Below are 18,682 nucleotides of genomic sequence, written 5' to 3'. Positions count from 1 at the left end.
TAAATTGAAATCAAATATTTGAAAATGTAGAAAAACATCCAAAATATTTAATAAACTTCAATTGGTATTCTATTGTTTAACAATGCGATTAAAACTGCCATTAATCGTGATTAATTTTTTAAATCACGATTAATTGTTTTTTAGTTAATCGCGTGAATTAATTGTGATTAATTGACAGCTCTACTTATTATCTTCAAGATTGGTTTTGTATTGTTGCTGTCCTTGTGGCCAATGCAGGAGTGACCAATTTGTCTTGTCTTCCCACTCATCAGTCACACAAAAGCAAGAGCAACATCTCTACAAATACAGAAAAATGCTTTCCACACATGTCAAGTATCAAGAAATAGTAATACAGTTTTCAAAGTGGGGTGCAGGTTCAGAAGAGGGTATTTGACTACTCTGTAAAGTAAGGTATTATCCATAATTAATATTCTAGCATGGGACATGAAACCGTTGCCATGGGACATGGAACCGTGCAGATTTTCATCTGACTGGACAATACTTACAGTAATAATGCTTTAGCTACATGATTGCTGTCTGAAGCATATGAAAACTTTCCACGTAAACATTTAATTAACAGACTTAAATTTACAAGAATCTCATTTCACTGAAATTAAAACTTTTTATGCTTCAAGATAATATGGAAATAATTCTGCTGTTCACTTTGTATTGCTCAAGGTTAATGTTAGCACTTCAAACAATGTTTGTCCTTCAGATAGGCTAGATACCTTGGGCCAGATCCTCAACTTATGTAAATCAGCATAGCTCCATTTAACTCAATGGAGCAATGCCAATTTACATGAACTGAGAATCTGCCCCTTTGTGTACATGGTCTACCACTCATTAATCCTTGGTAATTATGCTCAGGAGGCATTTCCATTTTTTTTAACCCCTGTCATCCCAAGGGTATTTTTGAGCATTTATGTTAATCTTCTAATTAGTAGCCAAAACTTAAAATTATCTCAAAATAACTTTTAAAAAATTAGTGTCTTATAATCACCTTATTTTTAAACTGCTGAGAAAAATTGCTAATTTTAGCTATGTTTAGTTATGGTCATTCACAAACATAAAGAGATTTATAGTGGTGAAAAGGATCTGTTTGTAAAAACAAAAAATCTATAGATCTGTCTCTAGGTAGCAAAATATTCCTTTCCTTGAAGCAATGCACCCAAAAGAAGAAGGCAGAGGTTTGTTATAGACTTTAACAGCAATAGGAATCAGAGTACAATGTAACTACTATCTCTGATAGATACATCTAAGATGCCTATCACTTTAATATCCTACTTCAGCATCTTTACAGCTGGATTCTCTTGAAAACAAAGGACTTTATAAAACAGAAAAATACTATTGCAGTGGATTGCACTATATACAGGAAAATCCTTATCCTGCCTTCCCCCTTCTTCAGATCACCAATCCTAAAAAGAACTTGGAAACAATCAAAGTAGACATCACTTCCAAGGAATTCTCATCAGGTTTTGCACAAGACCCAGTTCATTCTGTGACAGGGTATTTGGGAGTGTTTAATTCTAGATAGGCAAGCAGAGCCAAATTTTCAAAATCTAGTCTCTGATGTTTCTCACATGTCATGTCTGTACACAAATGATAATGTGCACAATTTAAAAGGTTCATTGTACCTGTTTTCTGGAAGGTAAATTACTATTGGTTTGAGCATCTGTTCCAACAGATCATGATTCAGCAATGTACTTAAGCATGTGCCTATCATTAAGCATGTGAATAGTGCTATTGATTTTAATGGGATTACTCATGTTTTTAAAGTTAGACACATACTGAGCTGGGCCTTAATGGGAAATACTGCTAAAACCTGTCAATCTTACTTACATGTAAAATGTTTTATTTACAAAAAAAAAAAAAGACAGACACCCTTTCCCACAATGTTTACCATAAAATGTCAACATTTTCCAAAAGTTATCCAACAACGGGACTGGAGAAAACACAGTTTCCATAGAATTTTAGGAATGGAAGGGACCTCGAGAGGTCTTCTAGTCTAGCCCCCTGCACTCAATGTAGGACTAAGAATTATCTAGAGAATTCCTGATGGTGTTTGTCTAACCTGATCTTAAAAATCTCCAATGATGGAGATTCCACAACCTCCCTATGCAATGTATTCCAGTGTTTAACTACCATGACAGTGAGGAAGTTTTTCCTAATGTCCAACCTAAACCTCCCTTGTTGCAATTAAAGTTCATTGCTTCTTGTCTTATCCTCAGAGGTTAACAAGAACAATTTTTCTCCCTCCTCCATTTAACAACCTTTTATGTCTTTGAAACTGTTATCATGTCCCTCCTCAGTCATCTCTTTTCCAGATCAAATAAACCCAATTTTTCAATCTTCCCTCATAGGTCACGTTTTCTAGACCTTTAATCCTTTTTAATCAGTTTTGTTGCTCTTCTCTGGAATTTCTCCAATTTATCCACATCTTTCCTGAAATGTGGTGCCCAGAACTAGACACAACACTCCAGTTCAGGCCTAATCAGTGTGCAGTAGAATGGAAGAATTGCTTCTTGTCTCTTGCTTACAACCCTCCTGCCAATAAATCCCAGAATGATGTTCGCTTTTTTTGCAACAGTGTTACACTATTGTCCGGAACCAGAACTGATCCCCATGTGATATGCCCTTCCTGTTTGACTGCGAACCACTAATAACTACTCTCGTATGGATGGTGAACTCCTCAATCTTTGACATCTCCAAACAAAATCTAAGACCATGAGAACTGGCATCACTGACCTACAGTATGCACATTCTCGCATACACAGAGGCCGACCTGCAGAGTACCCTAAATCTGTTTACAGATGCCTATCACAGTCTGGGTCTCTCTCTCAACATCAGGAAAACCAAGGTACTCTATCAGCCCTCACCTGCACAAACTGCTCTTCGTACTCCACAACTCACCATAAGTGGAGGAACTATTTTCCATATCTTGGCAGCCACTTCTCCCAAACAACCAGTATTGACACATAATTGTGCCAGTACATTCTTTGGAAGATTACTCAAATGAGTCTTCAATTATAGGGATCTGCAAACAGGCACCAAGATCTTGTCTTATGAGGAAGTTGTCATCCCCACCCTTCTCTGTGGGTGTGAGACGTGGGTAACCTACAGACGACAGCTCAAGCGGCTGGAGTGGTTCCAACAGCGCTGCCTAAGGAGGATTCTCAGGATAAGCTGGGAAGACCAACACACTAACATCAGCATTCTCTCTGCAGCCAACATCAGCAGTATAAAGGTGCAGGTCATGAAACACCAACTCTGCTGGGCTGGCCACTTTGTACATATGCCTGACACTCACCTCCTGAAGCAAGTACTCTTCTTGCAAGTTAAGTCAGGGAAGAGGGGCTTGCGGAGGGCAGCGGAAGCACTTCAAAGACATACTGAAAGTACACCATAAAAAGGGAGACATCAGTCCAACAAACTGGAAGGACTCAGCGCAGAACAGAACACAGTGGTGCCACACCATACACCAAGCCACAGCTCTCTTTGAGGAGAACAGACATACTCATGAGACAGAGAAGCAACCAAGGAGGAAAGAAAGGGCACAACAATCCAGCCAACAACTATGTCTCCTCCAAGATTACACCTGCAGGGCACGAATTGGGCTCCTCAGCCACTTAAAAACCCACCAATGACCGCCTCCCCCCCCCCCCCGCCCTTGGCAGACATCATCCTCACATCAAGGGATAGCCGAAGTCCTCTCTGGGAACAGTTTTCCAACCAGTTATGCATCTACCTTATAGTAGCTCCAACTGGGTTGTATTTCCCTAGTTTGTTTATGAGAAGGTCATGTGAGACAGTGTAAAAAGCTTTACTAAAGTTCAGCTATAACACATCTACCACTTCCCCGCTATCCACAAGGCTTGTTACCCTGTCAAAGAAAGCTATTAGGTTGGTTTGACATGATTTATTTTTGACAAATCCATGCTGATTGTTACTTATCACCTTGTTATCTTCTAGGTGTTTGCAAATAGATTGTTTAATTCTTTGCTCCATTATCTTTCTGAGTACTGAAGTTAAACTGACTGGCCTGTAATTCTCTGCATTGTCCTTATTCCCCTTTTTATAGATTGGTCCCATAGTTTTCTCTCTATAATTAGAATAGGAGCTAAGTGTGTGGCATCTGTTGGGAAGTGTTGACTTTTTAGTGTCAACCATTCTAAATTACATGTACAGAGGTGAACCCCATTTGTACCAGCAAAGTCTGTTTTTTTCTTTCTTGTTTTTAATGCACAGATGTTAGTGTGCAGCAAGCTGCAAGGACAAAAAGGAAAATCCAAGTTGTGGCGCCTTTGAAAATTTTGCCCTGATTCAGTTTGTATGTATTCAGTACAGCTGATAGCGCTTTAGAGTACATTAACACTGAGCCTTAGCATATTACTTTTAGTATTCCAGTGATCTGGGATGCCACACACAGAATTGCAGTAGTCCTCATAAATGTTTGAGAAAATGGTCTGAATAAAATCCTAGTAATTCCATGTTGTGCTTAGGGACTTTGCCACAGACAGGTGTCTAATTAGATTAACAATATTTAAATGACAGCATTCCATCAAAGGTGAGAATATAAAAAAATATAAAAAGTGGATTGTATCCTGGTTACTTAAGAGGTTTCTGTATAGCAATAATTCATTGTAGGCCATATTCACATGATCGGGGGCTTTGTTCTGTTCCACCCACTTATATATCTTTTACATAAGGTGGGAATCCTTTGTCCCTCTCTGGGTTCCCACACCCTCCTTCTCAATGGAAAAGCACCAAGTTAAAGATGGATTCCAGTTCAGGTGACATGATCACTTGTCACCATAAGACTTCATTACCCACTTGCCAGCACACACGTATACAGGAAGACTTACAAGTAAAACAGTCATCTACAGTCAATTGTCCTGGTTAATGGGAGCCATCAAGATTCCAAACCACCATTAATGGCCCACACTTTGCATAATTACGATAGGCTCTCAGAGTTATATTTCATATTTCTAGTTTCTGATACAAGAGTGATACGTTTATACAAATAGGATGACCACACTCAGTAGATTATAAGCTTTGTAATGATACCTTACAAGAGACCTTTTGCATGAAGCATATTCCAGTTACATTATATTCACACTCATTAGCATATTTTTATAAAAATATAGAGTGCAACGTCACAATGGGCTCTTCAATCTAGCAGAGAAAGGTATAGCACAATGCAGTGGCTGGAAGTTGAAGCTAGACAAATTAAGACTGGAAATAAGAGGTATATTTTTAGCAGCAAGAGTAATTAACCATTGGAACCAGGGCCAGCCCACAACATTTTGGCACCAGAGGCGGGGAGCTCAAATGACGCCCCCCTACACCATCGCTTGAGCCAAAACTTTGAAAGGTCTCAATTCTGCCTTCTTCCTGTTCTACTCCTCTCATGGTACTGCTCTGCTACCTATCCCAATAAAGGAGAACTAACAACTTAAAATGCCTTGTTCAAACATTTTAAGTAACACTTATCTTTCAAACACCTGAACAGCAAATGTAACTTTTCTTGTCTGCATAGTAAATACTGGCATTTGTAGCTTTTTGAATAATCAAAGTGATGCTTTCTGTGCCTTCTTGGTTGCAAAGATTTGAACTGCTTCCCAAAGGTCCACAGTCTGGGCCAGCTCATGCTCCATTGAGATGGTTGCAAGGCCGATCCAGCCTGTGTCATTGTGGAGCGTAGATATGTTTTTATTAACTTCAGCTTGGAGAAGCTGCATTCTCCACTGGCAACTGTTACAGGAAGTGTTAGAAGTATGTGCAGAGCAACAAAAGCATTTGGAAAGAGGGTGGTCATCTTATTTGTGCACATATATTCCAGAACAGCCTTTGGAGTTGATCCTACTGAAATGTATCTTGAAAGGACTTTCAGTTCATCACCTAAATCACTCACATCAATATCGCGCATGTCATCATGTGTTAACACTGTCTCTAGTGCCCTGCATTGCTGGTGTAGGTCTTCTTCAGGTAAAGTGAGGAGTTTTGAAATATCATAAAACATCCCAAATATACTGCTGTGTTCCTTGACCTGCATGAAACGTTCTTCAACTGACTGTATTGCACAATCTAGCACCTGGTTAAAGAATTCAACTTTGAATTGTTGTTTGGGGTCTTTTATGGGATTATCCCAGCCTCATAATCAAAATGTCATTTTCTTCAGTGACTCTTGTATTCTTGAATGGATGGGAAAATAGCTTCAGTGTGAAGTTCCTCTGCCAACTTCTGTGCACTCTTCAGAATGTTTTGAAATCCCTCATCTGACCGGTAAGACTGTAGGTTTGACTTTGCTTTGTCCAGTTGTTCCATTGCTCCAGATATATCAAGGTCAACACCGTGGAGTCTCTTGCTTACAACATTTATTTCAAAGAGTATGTCATGCCACAACACTAAGCCACACAGAAATTTGAAGTTATGTATGTTTCTGGTGATTCCATTTCCCTCTGCCACTGTTCTCCCACAAACAGTTCCTGTCATAACATTATCCTCCATAATGGCAACTATGGCTTCATCTATCTTCCCAATTTGGTGTTTGGTAGGCTTTATCGCCTCCACTCGACTTTCCCATTGTGTGGCACTCAGTGGTTTCAGTGTCAGAGAGGATATTCCCAGACGTTGCTTCAAAATTTGCCATCGATGAGTTGATGCAGAGAAAAATACATAGATGCTTTGAATTACATTAAAAAATTCAGCAGCCTCACTAGAAGCTGATGCTGCATCACTGACCACCAAGTTCAATGAATGAGAACTGCATGGGACAAAAAAAGCATGAGGGTTTAACTCTCGGATCCGTGTCTGCACTCCTCTGTTCTTTCCTCTCATGTTGGCACCATTACCGTAGCCCTGACCTCTCATGTCACCTATCTCAATACCTGTATCTTCCAGGTTTTTAAGGAGCACATTTGTCATACCAGCTCCTGTAATATCATCAGTGTCAATAAATTCTAGAAAATGCTCTCTGACAGTTGCAGGGACATTTTCACTGAGTTCTGTTGTTACAAAACACACCATTAAAGTCATTTGTTCCGTATGGCTGATGTCAGGTGTGCAGTCCAGAATAACAGAGTAATATCTTGCTGACTTCAGATCAGCCACAATCTTCTGTTTGACTTTTGTTGCCAGTAACTGTATGATCTCATTTTGAATTGTTTTTCCAAGGTAGTGATGTGTGTACATTTCTTGGGTGATGACTCTTCTTAGATGCTCCTGGAGTACAACATCAAACTCAGCCATCAGCTCCACAATTTTAAGGAAGTTTCCATTGTTTGGCACATACAGCTGATCTGAAGTGCCACGCAGTGCTAGGTTTTGGGTATCAAGCATTCTCACAATGGCAATGAGCCTTTTCAGAACATTTTGCCAGTAAAGAGACTCTGATGCAATCTTCTCTTGATGCTGATCATCTATGGTGGCCTTTAACCTAAACTCATCTCAAGCTCTTTCCACCTATGGAATGCTCTCTGGTGATTTGCTGCCTTCTCATGGCATGCCAGATTTCTAGCTAGATTTTTCCAGTCCTTTGTTCCTGTAGAGCCCCGTGTGGCTGGAACATTAGACTGGAAGAGTTTGCAACAAAAACAGTATGCAACATTCTGGGTTTTTGAGTACATAAGCCATAGCCTTTCCACTTTGTCACCATTGGGGATTTCACGCCAGTACTGTGTTGGATGGAAACTTCTATTTTCATTGTCTTTGGGGAACATGAAGTTTTTCACTTGCTGTGGCCCATACAATACAAGGAAGTCCCTCAGGTTACTGCTCAAGTGGGTCCACAGTGTTGGATCATCTAGACTTAAGGAACTAAACTCAGCAGCAGCTGTTTCTTGCACCTCCACCACACTCTTCTCTGATCTACACTTTCCTTGAGGAATGTGCATGGTTACATCCATTTGAGATGGAGATATGGATGCTGCAGTAGCTGCCAGGTCACCTGCACTCCGGCTAACTGGAAGATCAGGCATCTCCTCACCACTCACATCCTCACTGGGGCCGGAAGGCTCACTGTGAACATTTGTGTCTATGTATCTCAGGAGAGCTTCTTCCTGCTTAGGAAAGAAAGCTTCCTTTACTTTCTTTCTTTTTCTGAATGCTGCCCCAGAGGGGCGTTTTCTTCTTTCACTCATGACTGCTGTTCTGTGCCAGCTGTAGTGGCTCTCAACACTCAATTGAAGGGGACAAATAAAAAGGCTGGTAGCAGGGCCTGAGTGAGGGAAGATATCAGCATCTTAAGGGCCTAACTGGCTCGTACTATTTCAGTTGACTGCCTGTTCTCCTCAAGTGGGTTCAGGGAAGCAGCAGGAAGCTCCCTGAGAAGCTGGTGTTAATCAGTCCAGGCTCCTAGGGGTGCTAGAGAGATATACAAGAGGCTCCTCCTCCTTTCTCTCCCTGCAGCTCCTGCTACTTTCTGTTATTCCCTCTCACCTTTTCTCCTGAATGCCTGTTATGTCTCTTGTGCCCTCCTTCCTCCAGCACAGCACTCCACCATCTCTGTGCATCTAGAGCAGAGAGAATACACATGCACCAGCAGCACACACAATTTTTTACACTCTGGGTCCTAGTGGTGCCCACTCCTCCCCTCCCCCCCACAGTCTGGCACCTTAGGCGGCCGCCTCAGTTCGCCTCATGGTAAGGTCAGCCCTGATTGGAACAATTTACCAAGGGTTGTGGATTCTCCATAACTGACACTTTTTAATCAAGACTGGATGTTTTTCTAAAACATCTGCTCTAGGAATTATTTTGGGGAAGTTCTATGGCCTGAGTTATACAGGAGGTCACAATGGACCCTTGTGATCTAGGAATCTATGATTCTCAGTTTCCTGACTCCCTCAGGGAACTGATGGGCAGGATCCCCTCGGAGAATAACATGAGGGGAAAGGAGTCTAGGAGAGCTGGCTATATTTTAAAGAATACTTATTGAGGTTGCAGGAAAAAAACATCTCAATGTGTAGAAAGAACAGTAAATATGGCAGGCGACCAGCTTGGCTTAATAGTGAAATCCTTGCTGACCTTAAACGCAAAAAAGAAGCTTACAAGAAGTGGAAGATTGGACAAATGACCAGGGAGGAGTATAAAAATATTGCTCAGGCATGCAGGAGTGAAATCAGGAAGGCCAAATCATACGTGGAGTTGCAGCTAGCAAGAGATGTTAAGAGTAACAAGAAGCGTTTCTTCAGGTATGTTAGCAACAAGAAGAAAGTCAAGGAAAGTGTGGGCCCCTTACTGAATGAGGGAGGCAACCTAGTAACAGAGGATGTGGAAAAAGCTAATGTACTCAATGATTTTTTTGCCTCTGTCTTCACGAACAAGGTCAGCTCCCAGACTGCTGCACTGGGCAGCACAGTATGGGGAGAAGGTGACCAGCCCTCTGTGGAGAAAAAGTGGTTCGGGACTATTTAGAAAAACTGGACAAGCACAAGTCCATGGGGTCGGATGCGCTGCATCCGAGGGTGCTAAAGGAGTTGGCGGATGTGATTGCAGAGCCATTGGCCATTATCCTTGAAAACTCATGGCGATCGGGGGAGGTCCCGGATGACTGGAAAAAGGCTAATGTAGTGCCCATCTTTAAAAAAGGGAAGAAGGAGGATCCGGGGAACTACAGGCCAGTCAGTCCCTGGAAAAATCATGGAGCAGGTCCTCAAGGAATCAATTCTGAAGCACTTAGAGGAGAGGAAAGTGATCAGGAACAGTCAGCATGGATTCACCAAGGGCAAGTCATGCCTGACTATCCTAATTGCCTTCTATGAGGAGATAACTGACTCTGTGGATGAGGGGAAAGCAGTGGATGTGTTATTCCTTGACTTTAGCAAAGCTTTTGATACGGTCTCCCACAGTATTCTTGCCAGCAAGTTAAAGAAGTATGGGCTGGATGAATGGACCATAAGGTGGATAGAAAGCTAGCTAGATCGTCGGGCTCAACGGGTAGTGAGCAATGGCTCCATGTCTAGCTGGCAGCTGGTTTCAAGTGGAGTGACCCAGGGGTCGGTCCTGGGGCCGGTTTTGTTCAATATCTTCATTAATGATCTGGAGGATGGCGTGGACTGCACTCTCAGCAAGTTTGCAGATGACACTAAACTGGAAGGAGTGATAGATATGCTGGAGGGTAGGGATAGCATACAGAGGGACCTAGACAAATTAGAGGATTGGGACAAAAGAAACCTGATGAGGTTCAACAAGGACAAGTGCAGAGTCCTGCACTTAGGATGGAAGAATCCCATGCACTGTTACAGACTAGGGACCGAATGGCTAGGAAGCAGTTCTGCAGAAAAGGACCTCAGTGTTACAGTGCATGAAAAGCGGGATATGAGTCAACAGTGTGCCTTTGTTGCCAAGAAGGCTAACGGCATTTTGGGCTGTATAAGTAGGGCATTGCCAGCAGATAGAGGGACGTGATCATTCCCCTCTATTCGACATTGGTGAGGCCTCATCTGGAGTACTGTGTCCAGTTTTGGGCCCCACAGTACAAGAGGGATGTGGAAAATGGGAAAGAGTCCAGCGGAGGGCAACAAAAATGATTAGGGGGCTGGAACACATGACTTGTGAGGAGAGTCTGAGGGAACTGGGATTGTTTAGTCTGCAGAAGAGAAGAATATGGGGGGGATTTGATAGCTGCTTTCAACTACCTGAAAGGGGGTTCCAAAGAGGATGGATCTAGACTGTTCTCAGTGGTGGCAGATGACAGAACAAGGAGTAATGGTCTCAAGTTGCAGTTGGGGAGGTTTAGGTGGGATATTAGGAAAAACTTCTTCACTAGGAGGGTGGTGAAGCACTGGAATGGGTTACCTAGGGAGTTGGTAGAATCTCCTTCCTTAGAGGTTTTTAAGGTCAGGCTTGACAAAGCCCTGGCTGGGATGATTTAGTCGGGAATTGGTCCTGCTTTGAGCAGGGGGTTGGACTAGATGACCTCCTGAGGTCCCTTCCAACCCTGATATTCTATGATTCTATGAGATCTAGATGCTTATACATCTTTTATGAACGAGAGAGAGAGAGAGAGCTTACAGACATTCAAGGAGAAGCAAAGGTTTCAACTATTTACAAATACTTGTCCTGATTCGTTGAAATCAGCATTAAAGGGTAGTGACAGGTTCCATATCCAGGCTAATGTGAAATGACAGATTGTTCGGATCAGAACAATGTGAAAGGCCGTGGGCTAAATTAGTCAATACTGCTTCTCAACCAGGTTTGCATCTAAAAAGTTCCCATTTTTAACATACACACAAACCAATTTCATACTCCTGGTTAAGAGCTGAAAGAGAAAAATAGGAGAAAGGAAATGTAACCATTTTAGTCACTTCTTTTTTCTCTTACCCAGTCACTATGTGTTTGCACTGTGTGAAGGGCTTTTCTTTAGGCTCTTCCTTAACTAAATTTCATATTCATGCTTCCCTAATTGCTTTGATTACTCTTCTAGGAAATATAAAAATTAAGTCCTACCTGACCTATAAAATCACACACCAAAACAAATAAAGGGTTTGAAGATGCAACCTTACACCCTTAAACCTCCCACCAATACACATTTTTGCCTGATTTTTCTTATTCAATAATTACTACCTAGAATGGCAAGATAAAAACACTCATCTAAATGTAAGTTTGTAGCTTTACTTTTCTCTAGTATAATCCAGTTAAAGGTCTACCTGTGTCTCCTCTAAACACAGGGCCTGATCCTGGAAGGTATTGAGCTCCTGCAACTCCTATTGACATCATTAGGTAGGAGCTGCAAGTGCTCAGCACCTCTCAGGATTTGCCCCTGTGTTTTAAATGAGTTTCTAAACCAACAAACTTTACAACCAAAAAACATATGTCTTCCTACCTGGTAGAAGTCCACTGTCAGTTATATAGCAGTATCAAAATGACAACTTCCTTTTCCTACGATTCAAGTCCTTTAATAACAGTCTCCACAGGAAGGAGCAGGAGGTAATAAGATCACACACTGCTATGAAGACTATGACCTGCTGTAGACTACACATTGCTCAGGGTTTAGGAAAAATTTCACAATCTGAATGCGGTAGTTCGATTGACCTTACCCCAGGTGTAGATACAGCTAGGTTGACGAAAGAATTTTTCCATCAACCTACCTACCATCTCTTGGAGAGGTGGATAAATTACATCCATGGAAAAACCCTTTCTGTCAATGTGGGAAGTGTCTACACTGCATTGTGTTAGGTATGTAGCTGTAGTGTAGACATACCCTAATGGTGAAATCCTAAGCCACTGAAGTCAATATCAAAACACTCATGGACTTCAGTGAGACCAGGATTTTGCCTTAATTTTCGCCCAGCTCAGCAAAGCTAGAACTATATCTGAGATCTGTGTGGACACTTCAGGAAAAAACATGGTTAATAAATGGTTTCCAGATATTGGTGAATGAGCACTTTGCTAGTAAGGTTTCCTCAGAGGCTTTGAACTTCCTGCAATGCAACAAAAGGTTAGAAAACCTGACCTATGAGCCCAGGTTTAAAAAAAAAAAGGGTATGTTTTTAGTCTTCAGGAAAGAAGACTGAGGGGGACCCTGAAAACAATCTTCAAATATGTTGAGGGTTGTTATAAAGAGGATGGTGATCAATTGTTCTCCACATCCTGTGAAGATAAAACAAGAAGAAATCTGCTTAATCTGCAGCAAGGGAGATTTAGGTTAGATATTAGAAAAAAATTCCTAGCTATTAGGGTAGTTAAACTCTAGAATAAGCTTCCAAGAGAGGTGGTGGAATCATCGCTATTAGAGGGTTATAAGAACAGGTTGGACAAACACCTGTCAGAGTTACTCTCAGTGCAGGGGGCTGGACTAGATGACCTCTCAAGGTTTCTTCCAGCTCTACATTTCTATGAATCTGTGATCCAGCTCAGTAATCAAAATTTGTTGCCATTTCATGGGAGTTCGGTGTTAAATGAGTTTGGTGATTATTCCATTTCCTACTGGACATGTGTACAAGTCTCAAAAGCCACCAGCACTAACTGCCACCATCATTCGCAGTTTTAGTGGAAGAACCAAGCCTTTGGGTGATCATTGAAACTACACTCCTAGCCTATGTTTAATGTGCTTTTTTGTTGTGCTAAATAACATAATTGTAAGGCATAGTGCAGAGTTGAAACAGATGTTTGTTGCTAGTGACATTTAGGAAGTATTTTAGGAAAATTCTATCGCCTGTGTTATGCCGGAGGTGAGACCAGACGATTACAATGTTCGTTTTGGCCTTGGAATCTATTAATATGAATCTAAGAATCCTGCAGCCTAATGTTAAAAGGACTGTCAAGAAGTGTCTACATCCTGGGACAAATGTTTGGTGTAGTGTATACACTGGAATTTCTGTGTTAGATAACACATGTTAATTAATTCGTTATAAAAGGCATCTAAAAATTCAAGTATAGACATACCCTGGAGGTGGTCTCTCTAGGGTTGGCACTAGCAGGTCAGGGTGGAGAAGGCTACACTAAAGCTGCCTATGTTGCACTACCACTGCCTATCCAGGTCTGTGGATAAACAAATTATTTCAGTCTCTAATAGAGCTATCATTCTGCTATCTTGCCTAAGCTCAAAAAAGAAAATTATGATGATTAACCCTGGCATTTATTTTACCTTCCAGTTCCTTACCAGCTGATTTACCAGCAGACCTGCTTGCAAGCCCTTTGATTACTCAAGTCATTCTTTTCCTTTTATATCACAAGAGCTGTAAGCTGGCTAGAAATGTAGATGGCATTGTGCATAAGATTCATTAAGTAATCTCCCTTAAAATTTAGCTCTCCCTGCCCAAAATTTCTTAAAGAAAAAACTGTTTCACTTTAAAATTTGGCTTGTATAAACTTTTATAATTTGTAAACATTGCTGAAGTGGCTTTTCATATACCTGGAGCTGACACTATACTGGTGAAAAAACGTCACCATTTTGCAAAGTCTTGTAATATTAGATATGCTAGTTTAACTGCATTGATTACAGAGCATCCTGAAAAGGAAAATATAATGGGCTGCTCACTGCAAAGAAGAAAGAATGTATCTTAAATCACTGTCAGATCCTAAATTAGATTATTACTTTGAAGGTAGTGACATTCTATAACAAAGTTTCAGGTGTATTCACTTGTTAGATTACATTTTAAGAAAATTCAGATCGGTTAAGTGATATTTGTCTAATGTGATCATGTTTTTTGTTGTTCTCACAATGCCATATTTAAACAAATCCTATGTCTCTTATACAGTGATGTATTTGCCTAAAGAAAGACAGAAAATATTGTCACCATAGTGTCACCATGTGCAGTGGATAACATACAGAGCTGGCCTGACCTTTCATTGCCCCTTCTTTCTTCTGGAAACTATTATGCTGCTATATTGCATTGCTGAGAGTGGTGACCAATTTTATATTTGAAATAAATGGTAGTACATTTTTCATTAAAATGAGACTCTGCTTTTCCTCCCCAATAAATCTTGTGGAGTATACATAATAACAGGGCAGTATTTTTCATGATCAGGGTAACACAGCACTTTTTTTTTTCAGATGGAACACTATATAGTTGCCTTGATAATTTAGTTAGTACACATTACTGAGACTTATGCTTTAATTAGATTGCTCCAAATTATAATTCAGCTTTCTCTCCAGGCTTGCCTTTCCTCAGATGGGTTTTTCTCCCTTTACTGGCTGCACTGGAGGCAGGGTGAAACCTGTCAATCAGGATAGGGCCATAGCTCCTTGCACTTTTCCTTGGGGTGGCTCTGCTCAGCTAAGCAGTTAAGGCCAAAAGGAGAGCAAATGGGCAATGTGTTCAATGTCTCTTTGACACTCTGCAACTCCACTGATTCCTGGTTCTTATGCCTCCTAGGATTTGAAGACGTAGGTTTCTGCTCATCTCCCTCCCTCCCTATCAAATATGATGTTAATGATACTGTCCCCCAGAGACAGTCTTCAGAGTTTATACCCTATTGAGATGAATGGACAAGAGGGATTCACACCTCTCCTGCAGTTATTGTTTCAGCCTCTCTGTCTGCAGCAGATTCAGCACAGCATCATTTTGCACTTAGTTGGTATTTGAAAGGTTTTCCTCACAACCATAAGGACTAATTTTTTTTAAAATCAGGTTTAGATTCTGTAGATGCTAATGAACCTCATGGGACTTGGGGAGGTTGCTGTCCCCCTACTTATAATTGCTCTTTGAATGTCCATAGCATGGAGGACCAAGCAATGTAAGTTACTGTAGGCTGTCTCTGCAGTAATGTACTCTGCTGTTTGTGGTGGAGGAACGATCTGGTAAAAACATCATCTCACTTCTGCCCCCTTCAAATGGGCAGAATCCCACAGAGCACCTGCAAACGCACTTAAACTTTTGTAGGACTGGGAAATAGGAAGGAGTGTCCCCTCGAGATGTATTTCCCTCTCTCGTGCCATCTCTGGCTAGAATGCATGAGTGGACCCTCTCCTTACATGTAGGTAGAGAGAAGCACGAGAGGTTTATATCATAACAATCTACAATGGGTGAAATTTTCCCCTATGCAGAGGACCAGTGCAAGACTGATACACCAATTAATTCCCACTAATGCCCTCATAATAGGAATTAAGTGATACGTAGGTCTTTCACTGCCCTCACGTCACATGCGTGAATCGCACCCAATAAGTTTTACTTTAAAAATAAAAAAAGGTAATAAAACTCAAATAGGAGATCACAGAAGGAGGACGTAATTTTAAATTTTGGAATATTAAAAGTGGCAACAGTGTTTTATTTTCCACCTTTTCAAATCCAAATTTCTCTTTCTAGTACAGTTTTGAAAAGGCTAACATTTCAACCACGTAACACAGAGGGTGTGCTTTTGCACATTTCTCATGAATTCCCTGTAAATTCAATGAAATTACTCACAGAGATTATAGAATCAGGCTCACACAATACTCCGGGGAATAAAGGGTAAACAGAAGCCACCAGAACTCATTTCTATCCCTGTCCTACATTGTGTATAGAAAGTGCTATAAATCATATTTTGGCCACATGCAATTAATTTTCTGTTCTTTCCCTGTCATCCTCTACTTTTTACCCGTTGTAATTCTTAGATTTGGTTTTTAAGGTCACTGTTAGTTTCAGGTGTGCTTAATATTGAAATATCACTCAACACTAATGCAGTAGCCAAATTTTAAAGACAAAGTATCAAGGATCATATTTTTTACAAAAATACAATTAACATTCACCATCATTAAGTGTCAAAGGAGAACTAATCCACTGATTCCTCCCAGAGCCTATTTTGAGTTAAGGAGGCAGAGGGAATAAAATGGGTTTATTGCATCCTTTCCTGAGAGAGAGGAGGATTCAATGATCATCCTTGCACACAGTGGCAGCAATGTTTAATCCTGTTTGTTAGCCCTAAAAGATAACACCATGGAATCTGCCTATGTTTGAGATAGCTGGTACATGCTATTACAGGATACAAACATTTTTTATAATTTTCAGGATAACTGTTCTTCCAGATGGGAGCCTACAAATCCTGAATGCTTCCAAATCTGACGAAGGAAGGTACTTATGCCAAGGAGAAAATGTGTTTGGTTCTGCAGAAACTGTAGCCTCAGTATTTGTTAAAGGTATGGAAAACCACACCGATTAGTTATTAATTATTATTATTATTATTCATTATTTTTATTGATTATTGATTAGTTGTACAGTAATAACTCCAGGAGGCCCAGTTATGGACCAAGACCCCATTGTTCTAGGCGCTGCACAGACACAGAACAAAAAGACAGTACATGCCCCCTCCCCAGAGAGTTTACCAAAGATTATGCCAACAATTGGTTCCCCTCTGTTGAATACATGCTCATAATGTTTTATGATACATATGTGTCAAAGAAACTAGTACATAAATTAAATGCTTCCAGATTATTAAGTTAATTCTGTGTGTAAAAGAAAAGAGAATAAAATAAGGAGGTATATACCTTTTGGCTTTTAGACACGCTAGCTGACAAAAATAATTATCCTTTTTACATGCACACAGTGAATAAAGTATAGCAATAAAGTCTTATTTTTAGCCATATAAATCCTAAAAAGAAATGGCTAGATTAGAAACCCAGCAGATCATTACCTGTTTTCTAACTACTCAGTTAGAACTAGTTTCCCAGCCACTGGGTTGCTATTTAGACAAGTGATGTCTAGTTTATTGATAAGAGATCAGTCATCTTAAATTTACACAGCACTTCACTCTGAGTTATAAATCAGCAATGAATAATTGACAGTTCAGAGGGCATTTTCAAAAGATATATGAGAGATACCTTCCACTGGGCAGCAGCTATATGTTATTGACACATAACTGTAGAAACCGAACCTCTGGCTATCCAGGGGAAGTAGTTCAAACTTGACCATTACAAAGAACCAGACCCTGAACTGCACTAAGCTTACACTTGGGTGTGAGGGAGCAGAATGGTGCTGGTGATTCAATTCACCCAGTAGGAGAGACTCAATCCTGCAAGTTGCTGAGTACTCTGTGCCCAATCCAGAAAAGTTTTTAAGCACATGTTCAGGTATGTGAGTATTTACAGTGACTTTTAGGACTGGAGTGCTCTGCGCCTTGACAGCTCAAGCCCTAAAGTTGCTTGGGATGATGGCTCAAAGCAGGGCCACAGGTTGTACTATTGGTCCCAGGTTGCTGTTCTGAGTATATGCCCCTTGCTAGTACCTACTGCTGTCCCCTTCATACTTACTAGCTCTTGTAGTGCATTTGGATAGGCCTTCTACCTAGAGGACTGCATTCCCAGTATTATTGTCAATGCCAAGCATATACAAATCATGAATAAAACCCACTATATCTTTTTATTTGTTTTCTCATATTTGAGTCTTTAGGGTTCAGGTTTTCAAACTTTTCCTTGTAGCTATGAGAGCTAGAAATATACTCTTTTTTTTTTTTAATGAAAGCTGAGATTGTTGTATAATCACAAGATTCCAGGAGCTGATGCTTTAAAAATAATATTGTGAGGCTCATGACAAAATTACGAAAGTTGGCAACACCATTTCTTAAGGACAATGCACCAGCCAGTGTGGTAGCGGGTCTCCCTTCCCAGCATTCCCTGTGGTGACTTGTTGAGATCACGTGCTGTTGCTTTCATGAAGATGAGATTATTGCTGTCTCACCCCGTCTTTGCTCCTTCCCCACTATGGTCCCACATACCACAGTGCAGTATTTGACCCTGTGTACTCAGAAACAAAAAACCTTCAGCCCAGCAGGCAGACAAAGCTTTTAGAATTAAATAGAATTCAAGCAAATGCTATATTGATGTTAGAATATCACAAGACCTGCATTTAATTATTACTAATTCTTCTCTGTTTTCAAGAACCAACAAGGATAGACCTGACTCCCAAGAGGACCGAGTTAACCGTTGGAGAAAGCATTGTCCTCAGTTGCAAAGCCATTCATGACAACACACTAGATGTCACTTTCTACTGGACTTTGAATGGGCAGCCAATTGATTTTGAGAAGGAAGGCGGACACTTTGAAAGCATCAGGGCAGTAAGTGAACATATTTTATCTTCTATAATGTTTTAACAGTTCAATTTGTTTATAGCTAAGCCTTCCCCATTTATGACATGATTGAAAGATGAAAAAATCCACTGATGTAACATGAAATGTTCGCTAATGGAACTACTAAATGCACTTCATTTGAATTAATTCAAGCAGCGTTAATCAAAAAGAAAATAGCTGTAAAGCCCTGAGTCCCAGTGAT

General features: G+C 40.6%; 1 protein-coding gene across 1 annotated transcript in view; it reads left to right on the top strand.

Annotated features, from left to right (window-relative positions):
• The window catches only part of CNTN5 (contactin 5), a 987,470-nt gene that overhangs the window by 865,827 nt on the left and 102,961 nt on the right, over nt 1-18,682 (top strand). The window contains exons 14-15 of the mRNA XM_054015603.1: nt 16,428-16,555; nt 18,293-18,468. Of these exons, the coding sequence (XP_053871578.1) occupies nt 16,428-16,555; nt 18,293-18,468 (304 nt within the window). The remainder of the gene's footprint in view (nt 1-16,427; nt 16,556-18,292; nt 18,469-18,682) is intronic.

The sequence above is a fragment of the Malaclemys terrapin genome, chromosome 1 (assembly GCF_027887155.1).
Source record: "Malaclemys terrapin pileata isolate rMalTer1 chromosome 1, rMalTer1.hap1, whole genome shotgun sequence".
Lineage (NCBI taxonomy): Eukaryota > Metazoa > Chordata > Testudines > Emydidae > Malaclemys > Malaclemys terrapin.
This window is presented reverse-complemented; position numbering and strand designations above follow the sequence as displayed.